Source organism: Mastacembelus armatus, chromosome 11 (assembly GCF_900324485.2).
Source record: "Mastacembelus armatus chromosome 11, fMasArm1.2, whole genome shotgun sequence".
Classification (NCBI taxonomy): Eukaryota; Metazoa; Chordata; class Actinopteri; order Synbranchiformes; family Mastacembelidae; genus Mastacembelus; species Mastacembelus armatus.
This window is the reverse complement of record NC_046643.1, coordinates 369,598-386,403: the sequence shown is the minus strand read 5'-3', so window position 1 is coordinate 386,403 and position 16,806 is coordinate 369,598. Positions and strand designations below refer to the sequence as shown.

General features: G+C 41.9%; 1 protein-coding gene across 1 annotated transcript in view; it reads left to right on the top strand.

Annotated features, from left to right (window-relative positions):
* gabbr1b (gamma-aminobutyric acid (GABA) B receptor, 1b) overlaps window positions 1–16,806 on the top strand; it is a 162,385-nt gene that overhangs the window by 116,699 nt on the left and 28,880 nt on the right. Inside the window, exons 11-13 of the mRNA XM_026300435.1 lie at window positions 6,213–6,345; window positions 7,360–7,476; window positions 9,116–9,226. Of these exons, the coding sequence (XP_026156220.1) occupies window positions 6,213–6,345; window positions 7,360–7,476; window positions 9,116–9,226 (361 nt within the window). The remainder of the gene's footprint in view (window positions 1–6,212; window positions 6,346–7,359; window positions 7,477–9,115; window positions 9,227–16,806) is intronic.

The following is a 16,806-nucleotide window of genomic DNA, read 5'->3' as shown; positions in this document are numbered from 1 at the left end:
TTGAATATGAACGTTTCTGGGGCCTCCCTCTCTATGTGCTCTGTCTGCAAAAGGAAAAGTTTACATACTAGTCACACAAAGTGTGTCTGCATTGCCACACTTTCTCCCCAGAATCCGCATGTGGTTACAGCGCCATCTTGAGGGGTATTGAAATGGGCTATACCCCCAAACCCATCCACATGGTTCACATAAAGTCCAAGTTGGTAACAGGATACTTCCCTGTTGCGGTGAGTGACAAACTACCCATCGAGGGAATAACTTTATTGCTAGGTAACGATATAGCTGGTGGAAAAATGCTACCATCATTAGAGGTGGTAGATGTGCCTATGCCGCCAGACTTGTATAGTGAGTCATCCACAATCCCCTCATGCGCCATTACCCGATCCCAAGCCCGTGCCAATACCAACATTTGTATTGGAGACAGTTTTCTCATGCCCTTACTTGCAGAGACAGGGAAACCAGAGGCAGAGCTTCCTGCAGCTCCGAAACAGCCCTGCGGGCTAGAAGTAGTGGCGGAGCCCACTCCTGTTATGGAGGAAGTGGGGACTGCTGTAAAAACCAAATGGCTTAGTGAATTGCAACAATTGGATCCCACTCTACGCAAGTGCTTTGAAAGGTTGTTAAGTAATGACGGTACGCAAGTTAAAAGTGCAGTATTATGGGCGTATGAGTTCCTGAAGTTTCGTCCCAACGTCATAAACATGCCCAGTTGTATTTGGAAAATAATGTGTTGATGCGAAAATGGTATGTGCCCGGTGATGAAAACAGTGAATGGAGACACATGATACAAGTTGTGCTGCCACAGAGCTAATGACAGCAAGTTCTGTCAATGGCTCATGAAAGTTGCTGGTCTGGACATTTGGGGGTTACGAAAATGTACCAGAATATCTTGCAACACTTTTTCTGGCCTGGACTGAAGCAAGATATGGCTAAATTCTGCCGCAGCTGCCACATTTGCCAGTTGGCCGGGAAACCTAATCAGAGCATTCCTCGTGCCCCACTTTGTCCAATTCTTGTAGTAAAGCAACCATTTGGTAAAATCATCGACTGTGTAGGCCCCCTACCAAAGACTCCCAGTGGAAATTAAGTATCCTGAGGCAATACCTTTGAAAAAGATCACTGCCCCCACTGTCATTAAGGCATTGATGACATTCTTTGCAACGTTTGGGTTGCCGCAGGTAATTCAAACAGACCAGGGAACAAATTTCACGTCTGAAGTGTTTCAGCAGGTGATGAAAACCCTGGAGGCCCAGCACCTGACCTCCAGTGCTTACCACCCAGAGAGCCAAGGTGCACTGGAGAAGTGGCATCAGACAGTGAAGTATATGCTCCGTAAGTATTGTCTAGAGACAGAAAAGGATTGGGATGAGGGTTTGCCTTTTGTATTATTTGCAGCTCGTAATGCTAGACAAGAATCCTTAGGATTTAGTCCTTCCGAGTTGGTGTTTGCGCACATTCCGCACAGCCCGCTAAAAGCTATGCAAGAAGCTATATTGAACGCTAGTGACCCAGCATGTAACGTGCTAAGTTACGTGAGCAGATTTAGAGAGTGATTGCATAATGCAAACCAGCTTGCCAGAAAGACACTAGAAAACACTCAAACAATCATGAAATACTGGCGAGATTTACCCAAGATTCCACCAATGCTGACACCCCACACTAGTGCCGCCCTCATAGTGCAAGGCTTTGACATGGATAGTCCTGAAGACAGCGGACTCAAAACATACTTTACTGTATGACAGACCGGTAGACTCACTAACTCCGATGAACTAAAGATTTTCCCTAAACGGCTGACTCATTTGACTGAAGCGCAACAACTTGACATAGAACAGCTTGTGCATGAATTTCCTTGCTTGTTTAATGACGTGCCCACCTGTACCAGTGTTTTGGAACATGATGTCAGAGATGCCAAACCAATAAAACAGCATCCTTATAGAGCAAACATCATTAAACGTGCCCTGATGAAATCTGAAACTGATTACTTATTACGACATGGTCTTGCAGTTCCCAGTTGCAGTGCACGGAGTTCCCCCTGCTTGGAGGAGGCCAAGTCTGATGGTACACCACACTTTATTACAGACTTCCACAAGGTAAATCATATTACTGTCCCCGACTCGTATCGAACTTCCTCGCATGGAGGATTGTGTTGATAACGTTGGCTCTGCTAAATTTGTGTCTAAGTTAGATTTGCTGAAAGGGTACTGGCAAGTCCCTTTAACCAAACGTGCATCTGAAATATCAGCCTTTGTTACACCTGACTGCCTGCTACAATACACAGTCATGGCATTCGGCATGTGTAATGCACCTGCCAATTTTCAGCGGCTGATGGATATTGTGTCATGTGGTATTGAGGAGTGTAGTGATTATCTGGATGATGTTGTTGTGTACACGCAACACTGAAATGAACATGTTGATGTTTTGCGTAAGGTATTTCAAAGACTCGCACAAGCCTCATTTTAAACCTTGCGAAGTGTGAGTTTGGCAAAGACACTGTACTCTACCTAGGTAGAGAAGTTGGCCAAGGACAGGTGCGCCCTGTCCAGGAAAAAAATCAACGCCATCGTAAGTTTCCCCGTGCCTACAACACGGCATGCTCTATGCAGATTTTTAGGAATGGCAGGTTACTATCGTGCTTTCTGCCGCAACTTCTTGACAGTTGTTCAACCCCTGACTAGTCTACTTAGTCCAAAGAAAAAGTTTGGATGGACCCCTGAATGCCAAAGTGCTTTTGAATGTGTAAAAGCCCTGCTGTGTCACTCTCCTGTGCTGCGTTCTCCTGATTTCTCTAGACCCTTTAAGCTTGACATTGACGCCAGCGGTGTTCGGGCTGGGGCGGTCTTGATACAGGAAGATTCGGAGGGCATTGAGCATCCAGTGTGTTACTTTTCTCGCAAGTTTAACACATACCAAACCTGATATTCAACCACTGAGAAAGAGACTTTAGTGTTACTGCTAGCCCTTCAGCACTTTGAGGTTTATGTTGGATCCAGCCATTTGCCCATCGTAGTCTACATGGACCACAACCATCTCGTTTGTTGGCCACTGGCCCTTTTATTCACCTTTGTCTTTTGTATGTGGTTGTTTTAGCTCCAGAGTCTTTTACTCCCTTAGTTTTGTACTTAAGAATCTCAATTTTCTTGTGTTCTGAAAAGAAATGTCTGCTTGGCCTTTTAACAATCTGGCTTCTATGTTACTCCCTTACCTCCCCTAGACACTTGGGTTGTAACACATACAAATCCCTTCATGATCAAGCTCCTGGATACCTTAACCATCTGGTAGTAAACTATTTTCTTTGATGGTAAAGGCTGCAGCATTAGTGGTGTTCTGACTATTAATGAGCTCAACTGTTTGACAAACTTGTACAACTGATGTAAATAATGTACGATGTACATCACCTTTCTTGCTATACTCTGTCCTAGGATCTGATGCTGTTGGTTGAAAGTCCTTGAAAGTCTTTCCAACTCCAGTCAGCAGGTGTTGCCAGTGGGATGTGTGGAGTATTTCCTTTAAACAGTTCTTTCTGGCTAGGGGAGAGTAGAACAGAGTCAACAACAGCAGTCTCCGTCCAATAGAGGTGTCAGATTTATCACTTCCACTTCCTCATTTTCTACATACCACTCACTGCCTTTCATACTTTAACATACCACTGTCGTACGTCAACATACTGCTGTCCTTCATATTTCAACTTACTCTCCTCACATGACTTTTCATTCAGCTTGGAACACTTTTTCCTTCTTTCTTTCTCTTTTGGACAAAGACCTGTGTTGCCCTGCACTCTCTTTCCTTCTTTTCAAGTTTATCTTTTAATTGCACTAGTTGTCGACTACTCAGACTGAATTCTACAGGAAACCCCAGCTCCCACCATAAGGTTAGTTGCTTACAACTTCTTACAACATAACGGTGACAATTCAGTTGGTAGACCAGACCCTGGCCAGGCATTTGCTTCTCTCTTAGTACCCAGTACTAAACCCGTTTCTGTTCTAGCCGTTTTTTCGTGTTATCTTTCCTCGTGCGAGTCAGACTATTTTACTGCGCTGCATACAACAGTAATCAAAACACAACGGTCTCTACTAAGACATCTTGTCAACTACTTCAACCACATAGTGAGTTAGCACTCTCTCTTACATAACATTACAGGTCTGTTTGTGTCTCTACCCCGCTGTTGTACAATCGGTCCATACTTTTATTTCTTGGGTTAGATCGGAAGCTAGGCTTCTTAGGATGAAAGCTTCTCAACCCGTGGGGAGGAATCGCTATTTGTAGTGCACTGTTACTGTCCATCCATCAGTCCATCCCACTCGACACCAAATCTGTCGTGGCAAAAAGCATTTAGGAGGATGGGATGTTAAAGGATGGCAAGTTTAATAGGCATAAGCAGCAGAGTCACAAGCAGAGCATACGATCTGTAGAACGGGCCAATAACCAATTCACCCCAGGACAAGGAAAATGGCTAATTTTTGTATCTTCTATTTTATATTTTATATCAACTCAGCAGTTTCTATTTAAACATCAAATTTCTCTCATGATTCCACTCAATTTCACAAGGTTTTGTTTGAATCATAAATCTCTGAGATGCAACTCAGACCAAGGTCCCTAATTTTACTCTGTTTTGTTTTAAATCTCTACTCAGCTTACTCAAAAGATTCCTCTTACCTTACAGGAGTTCGTCTCTGGTCTCTCTTTTCAAAATTCAGGCGCATGACTACTCTCCCTTTCAAACATATTTCCTGGCCTCTCAACTCACCAAACCGTTCACTTCAGAGAACGGGGCGGAGGTCTTTAAATCAGGAGTTACAGACTCCCTCATGCACAGTATCAGGTCCAAACCTGGAAGAAAGAGGACGTATTGCGATCCCAGATGAGCCCCCAAGTTTGTTAGGTAAATTGTTTAACAAATAGACTCAGAGGACGAACTTTGATAAGTTACATAGAGGTTTTAATTGCAAGAAGTAACGGTCATACAGCACTTTATCACAATCACTGGCTGGTAGCAGCCAAGCACATAATTTGTATACAAATAATGTCATGTGAAGAGGAAGAGTGGGCAATTTCCCACTGCAAGACAACTGAGTTTTGATACTAAGTGTCTTTCTCAAGAAGTCAAGGAGTTATCACATGGTGGGTGAAGTAGCAAGTCCAAAGAGCTCTCTGAAGCAGGATGGTACCTTGCAGTACCTCACCAGGCCAGTTATTTTTACCAGAGATGAGGTCTCAAGTTCTCCAGTGGAGACACTCGTCAACCCTGGGGTGCCAACCTGGGGCACTTAGGTCAGAGATTTTTTTTCTGAGCCACTTTGACAGTTTTGCTGACTGATTGGGCCCACTTCCTCTATATTTAATCCACTGACCAATGGACAAAATTAACCAGATTTTGGGGATTGGTCTCCATTGTATATGTTCCATCAGTCTGGCAACTTGGTCACATCATGGTCATAACTCCCCATAACTTCCTCTGCCACTAGATTGACCAATTTCCAGGTCGCTTATGGATATCAGCCTCCTTTGTTTCCATTTCGTGGTAGGGGGTTAGGTTCCTTCAGAGGCGGTCCTAGTGAAGTATCATCAGGTTGGAGCTCAGTTTAGACTGCACTTCTGAGAGTGGGCAGATGCTACTTCAGGACGGCCAACCATCGGTGGGGAGTGGCTCTTATCAGTGAAGTGGGTCAGCAGGTTTAGCTCTCAATGAGGGGCTATCTTGCTGCAGCAGGATCTAGAAAGCTGGGATTGCGATTCATGGGGCCATATCCAGTCACCCAGGTTCTGAGTCCAGTGACAGGCTGGGGTTCTCTATTGGGTTGAGGACTCATCCAATTTTCCACATATCCAAAGTGTAACTTGTACAGTCCCGTCCCCTTGGCTTGATTTGTGTTTGGATCTCTGGACTGCATCAGAGGCCACCAAAATTGTTGGCTTCTTCAGCCCATGTTTTCTAGCTCTGATCGAAGTTCACTGGCTCTCTATTCACCCCTCGGTGGTGTTCACTGCTGGCAGGAAGCCATCTTTCTCGCTTTGGCTGGAACCTATACCCTAATAACCAGTAAGTCAGTCAGGCCTACTGCAGTTTATCCTCCTAACAGACAGCTAAATGTTCAGGACTGGGTTGTTCCTTCTACTGTTGTACAGTATGAGTTTTTTTTTTCATGTCTTTACTTCATACATGTACATGTTAATAGTTATCTCCATAAATACATATATTTTTTCTTTTTCTCCAGGTACATTCAGAACTCTCAGCCCTACCTTAACAACATGACTGCAGTGGGCTGCCTGATGGCACTTGCTGCTGTCTTTCCTCTGGGCATTGATGGCCTTCATGTCCATAGGAGGCAGTTCCCTGTCATCTGCCAGGTATATAAGTAGCTCCAAAAACTTAACTGTGGAAAGTCAACACAGCTGAACTTTTTATTCAAAGCAAATAATATTTTGCTCAGCAGTATGAATGTCTGGAAGGGAAAAAAGGCCTGCTCTTACTTTACAGTATATTGAGTTGTAGTAGGGCTAAAAGAAATTTTGTGCAGAAATGAACTACTATATATAGAAATAAGTGTAAAAGACATAATTTTAATTTAAATGTCAAATACATTCCTTGTAGAATAAGCTGGACAAAACCTTTGTGGCAAAAATACTTTCAAAATACTCTCAATGTCGGTATATTGGTAGTATGGAATTTCCTTTGCAAATAGGTCGTTATTATATTGGTATGGATTACTGATTCTAGTTACAAAGTTTAATTCAAACTGAAAGGGAATCCCTTCGAAGGAAACATAGGACAGTTTTTAATTTAAACCCCAGCAATATTTTCTTAAAACTTCAAAGTTTTATATCACTCTTTCAGTTGTCTTTTTAATTTCAGTCTACAGGAACAAAATGTAATGTCATCCTCCTACTTAAAAACTTTCTAAACCCAGAATTAGAGTGTGTATTTAGGTTTCAATTCTGTTGTTGCCAATTATCTGATCCTTGTCCAGCACAGTATTTGTCCACACAGTCCACCACTTGCTGCTGATTACTAGTGTCATGTGTGTTCAGTCAGTACAAAGCAAATCACAGTCTTTCCCCAATCCACTGTCATCTGAGATGGTAGGTTCCAGCTTCTGATTGACTGAACACCTGATCCAGGAAATCACTGGCAGGGATAGATGGAAAACAAGCAGGCAAGTGGTCCATTAGTATCATGAGATGCCCACCAATAGTTGAGAACAAAAAAACAGACCGCCTCAGAGAAGGTTATTTTCACATAAAGGTAATTTGTGAAAGGCTATTAAACTCAAACAGGATGTAATGATGGGGAATGGCTGAGGAGCTAATTTGATCTATATATTTGATGTGTAATTATGAAATTTTTCTTTGCTGTCCTGCTAGTTCCGTCTATGGCTGCTTGGTCTGGGTTTCAGCCTTGCATACGGCAGCATGTTTACCAAGATCTGGTGGGTCCATACTGTATTCACCAAGAAAGATGAAAAGAAAGATAAGAGAAAGGTATAGTAAATGGGACAGGGGATTTGAAGTGGTGGATTTATGCTGAACACTTCATTGATTTACTTAATTATCATTAGCTACAAGGGCAAGCACCACAGATGGATGTAGTCCCTAATGAACTTACATATTTTGACCTTTTATTCTCAGATCCACAGTGTGACAGCTGGGCCAGTGCTTGACAATGAGTAGTGTAGCAATTATTTGTCATGTTTCCTGTCCAGTAAACTCCAACTCCAATTGGTCCCAGTGGTAGAACACTATCCCTAGTTCTCTATACTAGTGTCTCCTGTTTGCTGTATGTAAAATTACATGTCAGACTGTTTTATAGCAGATGCTTCTGCTGTACCACAAAAGCAAAAATCTTCCTGGCAGAAAGATACAGCCCATTGCTGAATAATACTGTTTAAAACTTGACTGAGTTCACTTTCACTTTAAACACTGCAGCTGCTGCATCCCTTCACCCAGGGTGAAAGATACAATGCTTCAGTATTTCCAGAGAGCATGCTGTAGCTATTATATGCATTCTATAAAACAGAACTACATGTTGTGGTCATAGTCGTGGCCTAATGGATAGGGACTTGTAACCTGAAAATTGCAGGTTCGAGTCTCAGGTCCGGCAGGAATTGTCAGTGGCACAGAGTGAATAGCTAGCACCCTGTCCACCTTCAATACCACAATTGAGGTGAGAGCCTTGAGCAAGACAGCAGACCCCCAACTGCTTCCTGGGCGCCACAGCACTGGCTGCCCACTGCTCCGAGTGTGTGTTCACGGTGTGTGTGTGTTCACTGCTGTGCGTGTGCACTTTGGAATGGGTTAAATGCAGAGCACAAATTCCGAGTATGGGTCACCATACTTGGCCACATATGTCACTTTCAGTTGTCATGGAGATTATGGAGAGCAATGTACATAAAGGAAACACTGAGGGACCTGAAGAAAGGTTCTGTGATCATATGCTTTTCAGTCACAACAAAGAGGAAATCTAAACTGAGCTAGAACTCTAAGCTTTTGCAGTTATTTATATAAGGACTGCTGCTAACTTGTGTGACAAGTATATATTAGGGTGACCAGTAGGGGTAAGTTAGGGTGAGGCATGAAAAAACCTATAAGAAAACCTTACTCACAGGTTGTACCATGCGCGTGCTTTAGTTTCACAAGCAAGACAGCTTTAAAGATGTGCAATATCTGGTTGGTTTGCCAAGTGTATATGAGGTTAATTTTGTATGAAGGCAAACCAAAACTGAGAAAAAACATAAGACGTGATACAAACTGATTTACATTTACCACAACATATTTTGATAATTAACAGCACCACTAACTGTTGGGTTGCATTGGACTGACAGACACAAACTCTGGATTCCCTAATGAAAGTCAGCTGCACTACATACTCATTATTTATTAACTGAGTTATAGAACTGTGTGCTCTTATCAATATGGTCTCTTTTTCTGTCATGGTGTGCTGCTTTCAGGGCAGATTGGATTGGCCTCAGTTAGTGATGCATCATTGTTTTCTAGTCCAGCTTAGGTTAGTCTATTTATGGCTTCATAAATCCCTTCCTCTCAAAATCAGAAAGAGAGGATTTGTAATCTTTCTTGATCCCTTGCCATGCTTCTATACTGACTACCACCCCCTTTTTTTCAGCAACACCTGGAACCATGGAAACTCTGTGCTACTGTTGGTGTTCTGCTCGGGATTGACATCCTGTCTCTCATGATTTGGCAGATTGTGGATCCTTTACATATCACAGTGGAAGTATGATCATCCATTCATTTTGTTATATACAGTACTGTGCAAATTCTTTAAGGTATTAAAACAGGTATTGCTTTTAGTATAAATTACATAAGTAATTTTTTAATTTATCAGTTAACTTTCTACAAAGTGCAGTAAAGTGAACAAAACCTAAATCTAATCAGTATTTACAGCCCTCATCTTTGCCCTTAAACCAGCAGCAGTTCTCTTTGGTTTGACCTGCACACAGTTTCTCCTGGTACTTTGCAGCATCTTTGAGAAGCTGCTACAGTTCTTCTCTACATTCCCTCCTGTATCCCAGTGTATTCTGTCTTTTCATATGATCCCAGACTTATCCACACTGCCCAGGTCAGGGCTCTGTGGGGGTCCAACCATCTGCTGCAGGACTCCTGGTTCTTCTTGCCTATTAAAATAGTTCTTTATGAACTTAGTGGGTTCTTTATAGGCTTGTTGTCTTGCACAATGGGCTGCACAATGAACCTGGAATCAATGAGACACTTGTTGTGTGTTAAGAATCTAATACATCTAAACTGCCTAAAACTTTGATACAGTACTGTACCTGTAACTGGGAAAAACATAGTTTTAGTAATTCTTCAGTATCTAATACATTCATTGCAAGATTAAATTAGATAACACTAGGTTAGGAAAAACATAATAATATGTTATGGCGGAGTAAGGAGAGGACCCAAGTGCACAGTTTATTTTCAAACAAAGCATCACCAGAGACAAAAAGCACAAACAAAAACAAGAGGGCAGGCAGGCAGCCTGCAGGCAGCTTGATGCTCAGCTCGTGTGAATGCCAACACGTACACCTCAGGTTGCAGCAGTGCTCGGATCCTGGGATGACAAAAAAGACAAGTAAGTAGCAAGTTTCAAGTACAAACTCTAACTCAAGCATCACACTACCGCGGGAGTTAGCAGGGCGAACTGGTGAAGTTGGAGAGGAAGACTGGAGCTTTTATGGTAGCAAGTGGATGATTGGTAGCAGGTGAGGCTCATCAGCAACCACCGCTTTCCCGAGGTGCAAACAATACAGACCAGGGAGACAGCACAACACACACTAAGGAAACGGAGGAGAGAAACACAAGGATCTGGGAAGGCAGGTACGGCCACCTCATGACATAATACTAATAATAATAATAATGATTAGTAATATTATTTTACTACTATTTACTATACTATTTAATATTTTGACATCCTATCTTTTTTTAAAAATGAAAATAGAGGTTCTTCCTTTATGGTTATAACACTTATTAATAAGCAAATATATCATGACTGCAGTGAACTGCATGAAGTCACGGGCTGCTCTCTCGCAGAGGTGGGCAGTAATGAAATAAATTTACTTGAGTGCTGTTATCTCCCTCTTGACTTGCAGCCTACTTTTTAGAACTCAGTTCAAAATTTGCATACCCATAATGAAATGAGTATAGCTCTGCAACCACAAGGTCTATTTGAATACTTTTGGTGTCATATTGAAGGGAAGACTTGTGAGATTTGTTCAGATGTGTAATTATCAGTATATGTGTTATTGGTGAGGAGTAAATGAAGATGGCAAATAGAAAAAATTAAAAAATTTCAGCCTTGCCTAAAAAAAAGCTGTTGTATAATGAATATCTCTTGAGAATAATGCTGAAATAGCCCTAAAGATTTACGAAATCGTAATAAAACATGGTTTAATCTGATAAAATGAAGCAGAACAAAATTTGAGAGGTATTAGTACAGTGAAGTCCAGGTGAGGATTCCAAAAATGGCATTATTGCACAGTTAGATACCATGTGTGCCATTTGTTTTGTTTGTATTGGCGATGTTCTCTTAGCCTCAGATAATGGACTTGTTTCTATACTTGTCCTCCTAGACCTTAGTGCTGCATTCAACACTATTGCCCACAACATCTTATTACAGAGACTGGAGCATGTGGCTGGTATCAGAGGAACAGCGTTAAAATGGTTCCAATCCTATTTATCGGACAGATTCCAGTTTGTTCATGTCCATGATGAACCTTCCACATGCACAAAAGTTAGTTATGGAGTTCCACAAGGCTCTGTGCTATGACCGATTCTGTTCACCCTGTAAATGCTTCCTTTAGGCTATGTCATTAGGAAGCACTCTATTAATTACCACTGCTATGCAGATGACACTCAGTTGTATCTATCTATTAAACCTGTTAACACAGACCAGTTAACCAGACTTCAAGCGTGTCTAACTGACATAAAGGCCTGGATGACCAGTAACTTTCTACTTTTAAATTCAGAGAAAACAGAAGTTATTATATTTGGGCCCAAAAACCTCAGAAATAACTTCAGAATAAGTACAGAGAGTGTCTGCCTCTTGAACCCAGGCTGGGAGCTGGTTCCACAGGAGAGGAGCTTGATAACTAAAGGCTCTTCCTCCCAGTCTGCTTTTGGAAACTCTGGGAACCACAAGTAGACCTGCACTCTGAGAGGAAAGTGGTCTATTGGGATAATATGGTACTATGAGGTCTTTAAGGTATGAAGGAGCTTGATTATGAAGGGATTTGTATGTGAGAAGAAGGATTTTAAATTCTATTCTATATTTTACAGGGAGCCAATGAAGAGAAGCCAATATAGGAGAAATATGATCTCTCCTGCTAGTTCCTGTCAGGACTCTGGCTGCGGCATTCTGGATTAATTAGAGGCTTTTTATGGAGATATTGGGACATCCAGATAGTAATGAGTGTGGGAATGCAGAAACACTTTGTGTGGCTAGTATTGCAGCACAGTGTGCAAGGTGTAATGACACGTGACAGGGTCACCGCTCTTCACTATGTCTTTACTATGAGGGAAGGTAAAGGGAATAACAACTCCATATATGGTAATAGTCCGAATTCCTTTTGTGGAAAAGTACTGGCATGTAGGGCGGTGGCCAAGTTACAAGGTATATACATTCTATAGATTTTGCCTAGAGCTCAGATGTCTCCGTGTGCCACATGAGGGTTGATCTCCAGAGCACTCTGTATAGTTTTAATAAAACCTGTAATCAGCTGAACCACTCCAGCCGCCTCTGTGTACTTCCTCATCAACGGACCTGTGTAAAACATGTGAGTATTCAACATGAGTTACAGTAATCTAGCCTTGAGGTAACAAATGCATGGACTAGTTTTTCTGCATCATTTTGAGACAGGATGTTCCTAATTTTGGAAATGTTGCGCAGGTGAAAGAATGCAGTTCTAGAGATTTGTTTTATGTGTGAGTTAAAGGACATGTCCTGGTCAAAAATAACTCCAAGGTTTTTTACAGTAGTGCTGGAGGCCAGGGCTATGCCATCTAGAGTAGCTATAATTTTAGAAAAGTCATTTCTGAGATTTTTTGGCCCAAATATAATGACTTCTGTTTTCTCTGAGTTTAAAAGTAAAAAGTTACTGGTCATCCAGGCCTTGATGTCAGTTAGACACGCTTGAAGTCTGGTTAACTGGTTTGTGTTAACAGGTTTAATAGATAGATATAACTGAGTGTTATCTGCATAGCAGTGGTAATAAATAGAGTGCTTCCTAATGACATATCTTAAAGGAAGCATGTACAGGGTGAACAGAATTGGTCCTAGCACGGAGCCTTGTGGAACTCCATAACTAACTTTTGTTCATGTGGAAGGTTGATCATGGACATGAACAAACTGGAATCTGTCTGATAAATAGGATTGGAACCACTTTAACGCTGTTCCTCTGATACCAATCACACGCTCCAGTCTCTGTAACAAGATGTTGTGGTCAATGGTGTCGAATGCAGCACTAAGGTCTAGGAGGACAAGTATAGAAACAAGTCCATTATCTGAGGCTAAGAGAAGATCATTGGTAACTTTCAGTGCTGTTTCTGTACTATGATGTGCTCTAAATCCTGATTGAAAATCTTCAAATAGTTCATTCCTGTGTAAGGGGTCTGATAGCTGCTTAGCAACAGCTTTTTCTAGGATTTTAGAAATAAATGGCAGGTTGGATATATTAGCCAAGACTCCTGGATCGAGACTAGGCTTTTTGAGTAAAGGTTTGATTACTGCAGTCTTAAAGGCCTGTGGTACGTAGCCTGATACTAGAGATAAATTTACCAAGTCTAATAAAGATGATTTACTTTATGGCAGGGTGTCTTTAAACAGTCTAGTCGGGATGGGGTCCAAGAGACACGTTGATGATTTCGATGAAGCAACTACTGATGTAAATTCAAAGAGATCTATGGGAGAGAAGCAGTCTAAACATAACTGAGGTCCTACAGATGATTCAAGAGCTACTGTAGTAGAAGATTCATTTATTGCAGGTATAGGAAGCATCTGCTGAATTTTATCTCTAATAGTTGTGATTTTATTTGTAAAGAAACTCATAAATTCATCACTGCTGAGAGCTAAGGGGAACACTGGGCTCAACAGAGCTGTGACTTTTTGTCAGCCTGGCTACAGTGCTGAAAAGAAACCTGGGATTGTTCTTATTTTCCTCTATTAGTGATGAAAAGTATGCAGTTCTGGCTTTACGGAGAGCTTTTTTATATGTTAGTTGACTGTTTTTCCAGGCTAGAAAAATTTCCTCTAAGTTTGTGGAACACCACTTCCTTTCCAGCCTTCGTGATGCCTGCTTTAAGGTACGAATATGTAAATTATACCATGGGGCTAGTCTCCTCTGATTCACTAACTTCTTTTTCAGAGGGGCTACAGAATCAAGCGTTTCACGCAGTGAGGTTACAGTGCTGCCAACAACATGATCAATTTGGTAGGGAGTGGGATTGAAGCAGCTGCCCTCCACTATGTTTATACTTGGTATAGATGTAAATAAAGATGGAATCATTTTCTTAAATTTATTAACAGCGTTGTCGGATAAACATCTGCTGTAGTGGAATTTTCTTCCAAACGCTGCATGATCCATCATTTTAAATTCAAAAGTTATTAAAGAATGATCTGACAAAACAGGATTTGGGGAAAAACTATTAGATGTTCAATTTCGATGCCATAGGTCAGAACAAGATCAAGGGTGTGAAACAGTGGGTGGGTTTATTAACATTTTGAATGAAACCAATTGAATCTAATATAGAATTAAATGCAATGCTGAGGCTGTTATCTTCAACATCTACATGAATGTTAAAATCTCCCACTATAATAACTTTATCTGATCTAAGCACTAAATCAGACAGAAAGTCAGGGAATTCAGTTAAAATCTCTGAGTAAGGGACAGGTGGACGGTACACAATGACAAGTAGAACTGGTTTTTGTGTTTTCCAGTTTGGATGTGAGAGACTAAGAGTGAGGCTCTCAAATGAGTTATAACTGTTCTGAGGATGAAAGTTTAATAATAAGTTTGAGTGGAAGATTGCAGCTACTCTTCCACCTCGACCTGTGCTTCGAGGAACATGATAATTTTTATGACTGAGGGGGGTTGATTCATTCAGACTGACATATTCATCCTGCTGTAACCAGGTTTCAGTAATACAGAGTAAGTTAATTTGGTGATCAGTTATCAAATCATTTACTAACAGAGATTTAGATGAAAGAGACCTGATATTTAATAATCCACATTTGACAGTTCTGTTTTTCTGTTCAATAAGAGGAGTGGTCTTAATTTTTATTAAGTTTTTATGAATAACTCCTCTTCTGTTAACTTCTGATTTATTTGATTTATATGTTCGAGGGGCAGACACAGTCTCCATGTGGTTTGAGGGGGGCGGCGGCTCTAAGGAAACTGCAGAGAGGCGTTTTAGACTGAGTCTCTGCGTCCCGGTCCCTACTCTGGATTGTCAGGCTTTAGGTTGGCTAATAAACTCGGCCAAATTTCTAGAGATGAGAGCTGCACCATTCAAAGTGGGATGGATGCCGTCTCTCGCTACCAGACCAGGTTTTCCCCAGAAAGTGGCCCAATTGTCTATGAAGCCCACATCGTTTGCTGGACACCACCTAGACAGCCAGCGACGGAACAACGACATGCAGCTAAACATGTCATCCCTGGTCAGATTGGGGAGGGGTCCAGAGAAAACTACGGAGTCCGACATTAATTTAGCAAAATTACACACCGACTCAACATTAATTTTAGTGACCTCCGATTGGCGTAATCGGGTGTCATTGCTGCCGACGTGAATAACAATTTTTCCATATTTACGATTAGCCTTAGCCAGCAGCTTCAGATTTGATGTCGCCCGCTCTGGCCCCAGGAATACATTTGACTATGGTCGCTGGTGTCTCTATTTTCACGTTCCTGACTATGGAATCGCCAATTATCAGAGTCGGTTTCTCAGCGGGTGTGTCGCTGAGCGGGGAAAATCTATTAGAAACGTGAACAGGCAGGTGATGAGCTGTGGGCTTCTGCTTAGGAGTATGTTTCCGTCGGACCGTCACCCAGGCTAATTCTCCGGGCTGCTCCAGAGCTGCCCTTGGACCGCTAACAGACCCTGAGCTCGGTGGCTCCACACCAGCTAACGAGGCTAGGCTAGCTGGCTTTTGTTCGAAGGTGCGGAGCCGCGCTTCCAAATCAGTGATCCTCACCTCCAAGGCTAACAGAACCTTACACTTATTACAGGTATCATTGTCACTAAAGGAGAACTAAACATGTGGCACACCGAGCAAGAAATAGAGAGAGAGGGAGAGGCCATGTTAGCTAAGCTAACTAGCTAGCTAAGCTAACCGATAGGCTAACGAGCGCTAAGTCAGGAAATAGCAATAAATACCGGTCAAAATAGAAAGGTACTTGACTAGTACCGGAATGTAGCAGTTATTGAATTGTTTAGACTTTAGTTGGTTTTTAGGTGTGTTGAACTATAGCTAGTCTGTGCTAGTCTGTAGACGAACTATACAACACACACAACACGACACGCTTGCAAGACAAAAGTGATTCTTTTAGCCGGAGAGCAACACCAACAGGACAGAGAATCTACCTCCCCCTTTTTTATGAAACAGGATACCGTTTACAGTGTCTCCTGTTTCAGAAACATCTAGGAAGAATGGTGCTGTGTAGTAAGGGAGAGCTAAGTCTGCTGCCTGTGCTAGGGTCGTTTTCAGGGAGATGAAGGCCATCTCTGTGGCTGTGTCCCATTGAAGTCTAGCTGCAAGGTTTCTCATGCCTTGATCATTGACCAGTTTGCAAAGAGGCTGAGTAGCTTGAGTGTAGTTGGGGATATAGTTTCTGCTGAAGCCTGTTAGACCTAAGAAGGACAGCATATCCTTCACAGTTTGTGGTTTGGGATGATGCAGGATGGTGGACCGATGGGATGGTGAGAGTCCAGCACCTTTGACCAAGATAATGCGACCTAGGAAGGAAATTTGTTTCCTGGCAACTTGAAGCTTAGATTTACTGACTTTAAAACCCTTTTCTGCCAACCTCTGTAGCACTGAAAGCGTTGCTGCAAGGCAGTCTGTGTCAGTGCACGATGCAATTAAGATATCATCCATATACTGGATGACAGTAGTACCAGATGGCAAGGGGCAGCCAGCCACCATATTTTTCAGGACTTGATTAACCCTCTGGGGTCTGAGGGGGTTTTGGGGGCAAGGACAAATTTTGACATGTCCTGACATTTGTGCTTTTTTCAGTGTCTTTTAAACATATTAATGTTTAACGTCTAATAACACTGTAATCAGCATAAAATTGGCTACAATAA